This window comes from Mastomys coucha, unplaced genomic scaffold, assembly GCF_008632895.1.
Source record: "Mastomys coucha isolate ucsf_1 unplaced genomic scaffold, UCSF_Mcou_1 pScaffold4, whole genome shotgun sequence".
NCBI classification, from domain to species: Eukaryota; Metazoa; Chordata; class Mammalia; order Rodentia; family Muridae; genus Mastomys; species Mastomys coucha.
The window spans coordinates 43,397,773-43,409,324 of NW_022196910.1; the positions used below are offsets into that span (position 1 = coordinate 43,397,773).

At 42.7% G+C, this 11,552-nt stretch overlaps 1 protein-coding gene across 3 annotated transcripts in view; it reads left to right on the plus strand.

Annotated features, from left to right (window-relative positions):
* The window catches only part of Ptprb (protein tyrosine phosphatase receptor type B), a 111,727-nt gene that overhangs the window by 19,447 nt on the left and 80,728 nt on the right, over window positions 1–11,552 (plus strand). Inside the window, exons 1-2 of one of the 3 annotated variants that reach the window (XM_031350441.1) lie at window positions 6,848–7,152; window positions 7,571–7,844. In XM_031350441.1, the coding sequence (XP_031206301.1) occupies window positions 7,099–7,152; window positions 7,571–7,844 (328 nt within the window). In that variant the 5' untranslated portion in view covers window positions 6,848–7,098. Of the gene's footprint in view, window positions 1–6,847; window positions 7,153–7,228; window positions 7,396–7,570; window positions 7,845–11,552 lie in introns of those variants that run through there. The other 2 variants (XM_031350442.1, XM_031350440.1) reach the window with 2 other exon arrangements.

Sequence of the window (11,552 nt, forward strand, 5' to 3'; positions counted from 1 at the left end):
CTATCAAGGCAACTTGGCAACCCTCTGATGAAAGAAAGGAAGGAAGGAAGGGAGGAAAGAAGGAAGGGGGTAAAGAAGGAAGGAAAGAATAAACAAAGGAAGGAAGGAAGGAAGGAAGGAAGGAAGGAAGGAAGGAAGGAAGGAAGGAAGGAAAGAAAGAAAGGAAGAAAGGAAGGAAGGAAGGAAGGAAGGAAGGAAACAAATATAGGGTTAGAATATAAATGGGAGGCAGAACACTTGTCACATATGTACAAGGTCCTGGGTTTGATATCTAATATTAGAAAAAAGAATTCTTCCTAGGAGGAATGGCACCAGACTGGTTTTGACCCTGTGCCTAACAATGATGTTGCAGTAGGCTATGTCTCCAAGACTTTTTTCCTTTGGCACCCATACTTTATTCTGCATGCAATGCTGTAAAAATCAAGACATGCCTGATATTTATTATAAAGGTAACCAATTTATAAATTCTAAAATTGTTCAAGATCCTCTCAGTAGTCTCTGTCACTCTCAGAAGCAGAAAAGTGGGTGACATTTAAGAGAAATTAAGAAGGGTGAGTTAACATTAACCCTCCTAATAATGAAATTTTGGTTGAAGGTTTAATCCCTAAAGTTTGATTGGCTCTTCCTCACTGAATAACACAGAGGATTTGTTGAAACAAATGGTTTCCTCCACCCACTGCATTACAGGTCTCCTAGGGCTGTGGTAAGGCTGTATAATATGGATTCCTAACAAGTTCTCAGATAAGCACTGATCACTCACTCTCCTATAAGAACATGTCTCCTCAACTTCTTCCTCTCCATCCCTCTCCTCATCTCTCCTATTCTCTTCCTTTCCTTCCTCATCATCACACCCCTCCTCTTTTTCCTCTTCCTCCTTTTTCTCCTCCTCCTTTTCCTTCAGTTTTTGCTCTCACTTTTATCTTGTTCTACTTTTTCCTTCTTTCCTTTAAAACCAATCTCTTCCTGTTTTATTCTCTCTCCCACTCCCCTGTTCTGTGTTTTTATCTCTCTGTCTCTCTGTGTATGTCTGTCTCTGTGTGTCTCTGTCTCTCTGTCTGTCTCTTTCTCTCTCTGTTTCTCTCTCTGACTCTCTCGTCTCTCTGTCTCTCTGTCTCTGTCTCTTTATCTCTCTCTGTGTCTCTCTCTGTGTGTCTCTGTCTCTCTGTGTGTGTGTCTCTGTCTCTCTGTCTGTCTCTGTCTCTCTCTCTCTCTCTCTCTCTCTCTCTCTCTCTCTCTCTCTCTCTCTCTCTCTCTCCCCTTTCTCTCTCGCCAGTCCTCCCTTTCCCACTCAGGACAGTGTTGGGAAGCATGCATCAGGACCATACTTACAAGTTTGCCAGAGGATTTATTCACATGACTAGAGCATTTCCTAAGCAGCTACAAAGATCTAGTCATTCACTCAGAAGATATTTGCTGAGATACTTCTGTATTCTGAGCCCTGTGCAGAGCGAGAAAACAATGCTCTACCCTGAGAGAATTTCTTTCAAAGGATCAAAGATGCAGACAGTACTCAAATGTGTAAATAATTAGAACATTGTTGCTCTGAATTAAACAAGCTGTGAGGTCAAAAGTATAAAGGACACTTTTTCCTTATGATGTCTGACATTGGAGGGGGGAGTCCTCAAACATAGACCAGAGCCTGGCATTGGCAAGTGTTCAGTCATGTTTGCTGAATGAAAGCATGCACCTGAAGAGAAGAAAGCAGGAGACAGACAATGGAGCAGATCCAGGTAACATAGCCAGGTCCTGTGTGAGGGCTGTGACCTTTTAGTCATTCGTGAGAGACTTGGGTTAGTTTTCCCAGTCCACTTGGCTTCCTCTCTACCACTGAGCTCTCTGACTCACACCCTGGTCAATCTGGTCTACAGTAGCTCACCTCCTTCCTATCGAGACATTAATGGATGCTATATGCACCATCCAGCAGGCACATTCTTATGTTAGGGTAAACCCTGGTGGTGGGTTACACTTAGAAAAAGCTACTGGTTATAGGAGACAAAATATAGTGCCTACCCCCAGGTGCTGGGCTGAGTATGCCTACTCAGGTGCTGGGCACACACTCATAGCACCGTTGTTTTGTGAGCGGAGACCTAGTGAGCAGAAGGGGAAAAGCAATGTGTTCCAGACAGGATTGCAGCAGTGAGCACAACGTGCTGGGTTTCTCTGGGCAATGGCCTCACTCACCCTGAGATAAGGATATGAGAATGTCATGCCTCAAACCAAATTATGTGTAGGTGCAGCCACCGCACAGTCAACCCCACTGACATTTTAGGGGTGCAGAAAGTACAACTCAACTCTACCCCAGGCATTATCACCCAATGACAAAAGTTTGTGTAGGGAAGGAAGCACTGGACCACAGATGGGTCCATTAGGCTTAAAGTCTAGAGGAACATCTGACTGCAGATTTTTTTTGTTTGTTTGTTTCATCAGCAGCTCCTGGTTGACAGCTCCTATAACCCTTGTAATTTCTTCCAGCACCAGAATAATTAAAATATATTTTAAGACATTTGACTTAGGTCCCTCAAACAGTTTCAAATGTATAAAGGGAGGGGATCACTGTTTTCAACCAGACCAAGCTTTTATGAACAAAGTGTTTTTTAGAAGCATGACTGATAAATATTTAATGAGGTGAGGAGTCTGAGGAAATCAAGGAATGGCTTGGAAGGGACTTATGGAGAGGGAAAGGGCTGAAGGTTGAGTTCATTACCATAGGTCAATGATTCAACCTGTCCTCCTTCATGAAATCTTTATAAAAAGGCAAGCATATGAGGTTGAGGGCTTCTGGGAAGGTGAGGACTGGGAGGATGACATGTCCCTGACCCCACGGGGACGAAGGATCCTATGCTCAAGAACTTGTACACCTTGCCCAATATGCCTCTTTTTTTAAGATTTATTTATTTATTTTATGTGTGTGAGTACACTGTAGCTGTACAGATGGCTGTGAGCCTTCATGTGATTGCTGGGAATTGAATTTTAGGACCTTTGATCACTCCAGTCAACCTCTCTCACTCTGATCAACTCTGCTTGCTCAGTCCCTGCTCTCTCTGGCCCAAAAATTTATTTATTATATGTAAGTATACTGTAACTGACTTCAGACGCACCAGAAGAGGGCTTCAGATCTCATTATGAGTAGTTGTGAGCCACCATATGGTTGTTGGGATTTGAACTCAGGACCTTCGGAAGATCAGTCAGTGCTCTTACCCGCTGAGCCATCTCACCAGCCCCATATGCCTCTTATAGAGTTGTTTACTTGCATCTTTAAATGACTCTTTGCAATAAGCCCATAAGTATGAAGAATATATGAAGACATAAAGTGACCATTCCCCAACAGTGGTTCTTGATTCCTGGTGAGTGGTGTAAGACTCTGTTTATGTTCACAATGTAGCAATATTTATGCCCTTAGCTACAAGTTTGTAAGTAAGGACTGTGTTAACTCAAACATGATTTTTACCAGGAATCTTTATCACGGTTTTAAAAAGACAACTGTTCAGTGACTGATGTCTAGTCAGAAGCAGCCACACCCTTCCTGTGGAGTCTGGGAAAGGTTTCCTGATGACTCGGAGAAAATGGCATCCGCTGTAATAGCGCAGAATGGTCTACATTCCTGGAATGCAGTGACTTCTAAAGTAAACGCAGGGCCATAGGATGAACTCAAAGGCAGTTGAGGAATTCCAAACAAAGAGCAAATAAGAATACTTTATATTTACACAGTCTCATAAACTCTTCATCAAAAAGATGACCTAAGGGCATGTGTCCTGTGCTTCCTGGAACCTGTAGCCATATTTGAAATTTAATACTGTAGCTCTTATTCCATTTTTTAGAACATTATGTGTGTGGATGCTTTTTTTGCACTTATACGATGTGCACCACACACATCTCTTGTGCCTGTGAGGTCGGAAGAACATCCAGTCCCCTGAAACTGGAGGTAAGGATGATTGTGAATCACCATGTGGGTTCTGGGAACTTAACCCAGGCCTTCTACAAAAGCAATAAGCTCTTAGCTGCTTAGCTCCTATAAGTCCTAGTAGTTGAAGTTGGCCCTGCTGTCTAATTCTCCATTAATTTTTGTGGGATACTTAGAACCCACAAAGTATAGGAAGCTCTGTTGTCAGCCTTAAGATGTTAAAGATAGAATACCAATAAGGTCTGCAATTATATACCTTTGGAAAAGAAATGTTTATAATTATTGGCCCTTTCTGTCATGTACTGATATGATCCCTCAACTATATCAAGGATATTTTAAAAATGATTTAAACTCAGTTATTCTAAATATATATATTCATCTTTGGTAGCTCAAAAATAGAAATGGATTTGAAGATGCAAGTTCTTACTTCCCGACTGCTGTTCCTCAGCTCACTCTTAGCAGGGTCTGGTAGTTTGGGAGCACCTAAGCAGTGACACGGAAAGATGCTTATGTCACAGTTCTGTGTATCTGTCTAAGTCATAAGGAAAGATTATTCGATACACTAGAAAGTTGGTCAAAAAGAATGCAACATGTCTATGAATGTGTGTATGCATGCGTGTGTGTGCACATACTTGTTCAAGAGGGTACACATTTAGTTATTTAAGTGGGAAAATGGCAAATCAGAAAACCAATCAGGAAAAAAAAATGTAAGGTCCCAGAGAAAATGAGGAAGAACATCACGAACATCAGGAATTAGTAAATGAGTCCTCTGCAGGGAGTGCATTTTAAAAAGACCCAACATAAAAAAAAAAAAAAAAAAAAAAAAAAAAAAAAAAAAAAAAAAAAAAAAAAAAAAAAAAAAAAAACAGAATAAAATGGTTTGGATGCACCAGCTGCTGAACAAGCTAACCCTCGTTCGACTAAGGTTTGCAAAGTTGCTTCCCCACTTGTAATGTTACAGTAGCTTGCTCTCGATATGGAGCCTTTAGAATATTGTTCTTCTTTTTCAACTAAAGTGGTTTTCCGAATACAGAGAGGTAAGAAAGGGATAATGTTGAAGAAGAGTAAGCTCAGAAGAAACTTCTCAAGGCAGTTGGTACGTGTTCTGAAGCACTGCTAGAGGCATGCTGCTAATGGCAGAGAGGAGCTATGAGTAAGGAGGCAGAAAGGAGTGCCAGGCTGAAAATACAGAGAACGGAAATGTAGTTAGGGAGGCAAGCAACCTGGGTAAAGAAACAGACAATTCTGCACTTTCCCCAAAGCATGCAGGTGCTTGATACTCCTTGGACAGACGCTTGCTGACTTGCAAGGAAGATACACACCTGTGTGTAGGTGCTTCTAAAAGCCCGGCGTCGGAATGGGGAAACTTCATTTTTCATTTAGAAATAGTGACAAGCATGTCTTATAAAAGAACAGAGGAAATTTTCACTTGTTTCAAGTTTTCTACATTCTCTCAAAGTAAGTCTTAGACATAAAGAGCCAAGAACATGTTTATCTAGTCTGCAATATATGTGAGGGGGATATACGTCTTATTCCTCCCAGTGATTTGAAATGTGATAATGATCCTGCAAGATAGTTATTGACAACCACCCTGATTACACCAATTAAGACTTCTGAGTGCTTATTAATGGTCCGACCAAGAGTAGGCCCACACCTCTTGAATGTTTCATGGTGCCCAAGCTCAGGGATATGGCATTTATAAAAGGCAAAGACCACAAAGATACATCAAAGTTAGAAGAGGATCAGAGAGTCTCAAAATGTTCCTTCCTGCTAGAGCATAGAAGTCATCTTAGTTACAACTTGCCAACTATTTTACTTAATACATCTGAACCACAGTCAAGGCATGGAAATCTCAAGTGTGATGCCAAGGCAACATGACAATTGTGGGGACGGGGGTGGAGAGCTAAGAACTATCTGAAGCAAACAGTAAATGGAATCAGAACAGGACTGCCTTGTTTTAGTTACTTCAGTAGGGTCATGATTTTGGTTAAGCACCCCAAAACCTTACAACTCTGAAAGTAGCTGTGAAATTTCGCTATTATTACCTCCATATCATTAAGCACTTTTGCTTTTCGGGTGGAGTTATTTCCAGGACCCACCTCTAGACACATTTCCTTGGGGTCTAGGACAGTTTCTAATGTGCTTGCAGTTAGTGTAGAGAACACCGCGGCTACTTTGGAAGGGGTAGGAAGAAGCTGAGTTCCTGGAGTGTTTGCCTGTGAACTGAGTTGATAATTGCTTTCTTCTCTTAGCTGGGGCATGACAAGCCCTTCCACTGGATGGTCAGCCGTGAAATTGCTTGCAGGGGCTAGAGCACATAGGTGATAGTTATTTTGTTGTAGGTTCACGACGGTATTTGTCTAAGATTTAGGGAACACACAGACCTGTGCTAGAGAAACGGGAAAGTGGATGGGAGAGATGGAGCTCCTATTGATGGGCCGGCTTTTGGCTGGTCTTTTCTTTCTGGCTGATGTCAAGAGGATACACTCTGTGACAAATGAGTGTTTTGAGGTGAGAAGGACTAAAGCCCTCTAATAAAAGGCTTCAGGAAAGAGTGTGGGTGACCCAGGGAAATGTGCTCGGGTCAAGTTTAAGCCTGGGAAAAAAGAGGCCCTGGAGAAAGATAGGAAGGAAGATAGGGGCGCTGGATGTGCGGGGGTGGGGGGGAGCTGAAAACTGAGAGGGCTCAAGCACTATTAAATGGTTTGACAACAGGGTTGAGGACCACTGAAAAGGAAAAAGTGAAAGATGAGGAGAAAGCAGGACCCTGTGGCCCTGAAAAGAACCCCTGACTGGGGTGCTAGGGTAGCTGCAGAGGAGGCAGGAGGGGGTGGCAGCTTGGCTGGCCTCAGGCCCCCTTGGCAGCCTCAGGCGTTGGCTCCTCAGGGCTCCCTCCCTCTCCGGAGCATTGTTCCTTTGCCGGGAGACAAGGAAATTGCCTTTTGATTGCGGAAGTCCCGGACGGGGCTTTGGGGGCGAGGCAGCGCGGGTCAGAATGGCAGCGTGGGAAGGGCCGCGCGCAGCAGGTCCCCGCCGCCTGTCGTGTCCGCAGCCCGCCCTGGGCGGCAGCAGAAGCAGCTGTGGCCACGGTCCTTGAGCATCGCCAGCCCCGAGGGTAGCGTGCTGCGCCCGCCCGCTGGGCGCGCTGAGCGCGCAACAAGTGGTACCCGAGGTGCCCTGGCTGGCCTCCCAGCGAGATGCTGAGGCATGGAGCCCTATTGGCCTTGTGGATCACGCTAAGCGTCGTTCGGGTAAGCGGGCAGAGCAGGGGCTGGGGATGATGCTCCTCCCCCGCCAAGTAATCCGTCCTGTTGCTGGCCCCCAGGGCTGAGCTGCAAGGAGAAAAAGAACCGAAATCTCTTGCTCCTATCCTCCTATCTGGGAGAGCCATTCTCTCCTGAAACCCTACCATTTACCAAACTGACAGCTCGCCCTGCCTTCCAGAAGGCAACCTTCTGTCTGCAGCTGCTCCCAGGGGAGGTGGGACAACTAAGGTAAAAGTCGTCTGCCAGCCACTTCCCCTGTGGGCCCTTTCCTGGGCTGGAGGATGATAGGACAGCTGAGGCTGGACTCCAGGAGAGAGGACAGGTGACGTGGGGAGCTTGCTGCAGACATCTCTACGCAATGCAGACAGTGGACTTAATCTATGCTCTCTGATTTCTTTTACAGACTGGAGTGGCTGAGCAAGCGAAATGTAACTTCACACTGTTGGAGTCCAGGGTCTCTAGCTTGTTGGCGGCTATCCAGTGGAGGACTTTCAGCTCACCCTGTAACTTTAGCCTCATCTACAGCAGTGATACCTCAGGGCCCATGTGGTGCCATCCCATTCGGATAGACAACTTTACCTACGGATGTAACCCGAAGGATTTACAAGCAGGGACCATCTATAACTTCAGGATTGTTTCTCTGGATGGAGAAGAGAGAACTCTGGTCTTACAGACAGGTAAAGAGTTAACAAGTGTAATGGACTGCCAAGCCACTCCACGCTGAGCCTTGCCTTCTCCTACCAGAGCTTTCCTTTGCTCTGTAGGCATTTAAAAAGGAAATATGTTTTTATTTATATATTTTATACATTATATCATATATATATATGTATGTGTGTATATATATATATATATATATATATATATATATATATATATATATATAATTTAGAGAGAGAAACACCTGTGATGATATTGGACTATGACTTCAGGTTGGCTGAGATCTGGTCAGTGTAGCTAGCTTGACTCTTTTAAAGACTCCCTAAGTGCTCTAAACAGCAGCTGCATAAACAGCACCTGGGAAGTGGGGTAAGGGGGATTCAGGGGCAGAAGGGCAGCAGGGGGAATTTTTTTAATTGATGTAGTTTGAGCTTCTATCACATTAAATTGTCAAACATCAGATCATTTTAAGTAACTGTTTTGAGAATAAATAAGTTGTGATGATTAAGGATATGCCTGGTTATATGTATAAGGCATGAAGCAGAACATAAAATGGTCAAGAATAAGATAATACTATTCACAGGGAAAGTTGGAAAAGTCCTTTAAAATTAGGGTGCAAAAAAAATGATTTTGTAGTTCTTGAACTACAAAACAGTAGAGAACATTCTTTGATCGCTCTGAACTTCAAGTCTGTGATTTGCCAGCTGCTCCTTCCATGTGTGGCTGCTAAGTGTCCGTGCCCCTCCGCACACACGTCCATTTTCTTACCTGTGAACTGAAAGACTGCACTGTGCTTCGGGTCCTCCTTCTTCCCACCCATGGGGACTGTCACAAGCATTGCTCTCACTGGAGTCTCAGCCCTCGAGGATACTAAGTAGCAAATCCTCCAATTACATAGTCTAATTCTGTTCCCTCCACCAAAAGCTCAAACCCAAGAGAAGAATTCTGAAAGCTACACTGAAAAACAGGTTCTCTTTGTGATTCTTTCCCATTTCTACCAGAACAAAGATGATTTCTTTGGCCATAGCTCTTCGAAGACCAACCGTCAGAAAGGCAATGCAAGCAGGGTCAGGAAATTTTCAGTGAGTCCTTGACATGGAATATTAATCTTTTTTTTTTAAAGCCACAATGCCCATGTACATCATTTGACTTACTGCAGATGAAACACAGAGGTGATCTCTGAGGACCAAAGGAACCTTAATTTGAAAAAATAAGCTACATGTTAAGAATGTACTTGTGTTTACATGGAGCCAGAGAGAGAAAAATCAGTTTTCTGAGTGTTGAAGCTGCTGGATGTTCAGTCATTACTTTGCTGTTTTGGGGGAAATTGAAGATGGTTCTGTGAATACTCATATTACTATGACTGTAGGATGTTGAACCTCTGACTTCTAGATATGCTGGCTGCACTAGAAAGGGTCTCACCAACAGTGTGTACTTAATGGAGCAGAGAGGATTTTTCTTTTCTTTTCTTTTCTTTTTTTTTTTTTTTTTTTTTTAAGTAGCTGCCTTTTCAGAAGCTTCAGGGAAACCCTTAAGCCTTAAGGAGCTTGGAGACAGTTGTTCAACCCAAGCGTTTGGTTTCTGGACAAAAGATCATGAGCAAAGGTTCGATATAGATGTTAGTAGCATAAATCAAGCCTTGAGTGGTTACACGGGGAGATGCCTCAAGTCCAGAGGCTTTTGGTGAAGCATAAGAGATATCTGTGTTATACTGACGGCTGTGTTAGTGTGCGAGGGTCAGAACCCAGGGCCTGCTTCAGACTAGGCAGACACTGTACAGCTCATCTCCATCCCAGGCTCATCGTTTTTCTTAAGGAGGTAGTTTTCGCCGTACATTTCCTGAGCTTCAGGGTGAAAATTACAGATGGTGTTCTTATAATGATCATTCTCCCGTGTTCATTTGTAAAATGGTGTAATCTTTCTCAGAATTCTCCATGTCTTTAAGATAAAGATTTCATTTAAATACAAAATTTTGAATTTTAAGATTTTTTTTCTTTTTTCATTAGATATTTTCTTTATTTACATTTCAAATGATATCCCCTTTCCTGGTTTCCCCTCTGAAAAGAAACCCTGTTCCCTCTCCCTTCCCCCTGCTCACTAACCCACCCTTGACTTAAGATTTTTAAATATTGTTTTTGGGATGATTTTAAGTGGTTGTTTGTTTATATATAGTACTTTCTAGGTCTTAAAGACATGTAAGTTTTTATTTTGTTAAGAAAAAAGAGAACTATTGTTCCTCTATAGTGACTGCTAAGCTATAGTGATAAGATCCATAAATCATATTTTATTATTACTAAAGAAATTCTAACTGGCACAATATCAGCTCAGAAAAAACTTCAGACAAAAGGCATCATTCAAAACATAAGTTCTTTCTTTGCTGCCTTTTACCAATATTATTGATTTCATACAAATCATCACAAAAAGAAGACTTACTCATGAGCTGACATCAGGCACCTGCTTATATGATCAGGTGTGATTTTTGGTTGATGGATTTTACTGACAGTTCAAAATAGTTGATTATTTTGTCTTAGGTAGATCTGGACTTATAGATTTAAAAATACCAAATAAGTAGTATCTTAGCAATAGTAAATGTTCCATTCCAGATTTCAAACCAAACTTGAAAAATGTGAATTCAGATTTAGGTTAGCAAGTGTTCATTGTGCAGGATAGGAAAGGTAACATGGCGGGAGAGGGACTGATGCGTTTATAATGTCATAGTACAAAAAATGGCCCCGCTACTTGTAGTCTTGAACAGACATTCAAGGTTATACTGACAAAAGCACACAGCCTTACACATCATTCCTGAATGAGGACTTTGTCCTGCCCCATGAGTACCAGGCTGTCATAACCACAGAGAAGATAGTGGGCTATTCGCAAGTGTATCTGCTCATTAGCTGGTAGTGCAACAAGAATGTTGTGAATGTCAAGTTGTGTAGTCATGAATTTACCAGGAAAAAAACACAATAGCCATACCAAATGAATAAGTGGACATGCTTCAAAGACTGTAACCTCAAATCCTGAAACAGAGCTTGAGGAGCGGCAGCCTCTGGGGACCCGTAGGTGTTTAAATAATAACTAAGACCCTATTTGGCTTCTGTCATATTTCTGAAAATTCTGGTTCATTTCACCAACATTAAGATGCAAAATTCACTGAGCACATCTTTAATCCCAGCACTTGGGAATCAGAAGCTGTTGAATCTCTTGTGAGTTTGAGCCTTAGCCTGGTCTACATATCAAGTTCCAGGCCAGCCAGAGCTGCATAGGAAGACACTGTATACATATACATACACACACACACACACACACACACACACACACACACACACATACACACATACACACATACACACATACACACATACACATATATGGAAGGGGGGACTACATCTTTAATTCACTTTAAGTTTCAGGTTTACAGAAATGTTATGACAATAGATAGCACACAGATATCTCAGATTTCCCTATTATGACTGTTTATGGCACTGAATGAGCCAGTATTATGGCATTATCTTGATTAGCTCATCTATAATGGGGTTTCATTCTTTGTTTTTACCCATCTCCTGTCTCTGTTCCAGGATCCTAACTGGGGTCCTACATGACATTCCTTGTTGCTGATAACAAAGACAGCTTTGAGTATTTGATACCTTTCCTCCTCTCCCTCCCCCTCCTTCTCCCTCCCCCTCCCTCTCCCTTCCCCCTTTCCCCTCCTCTTCCTGTCCTCCTCCCTC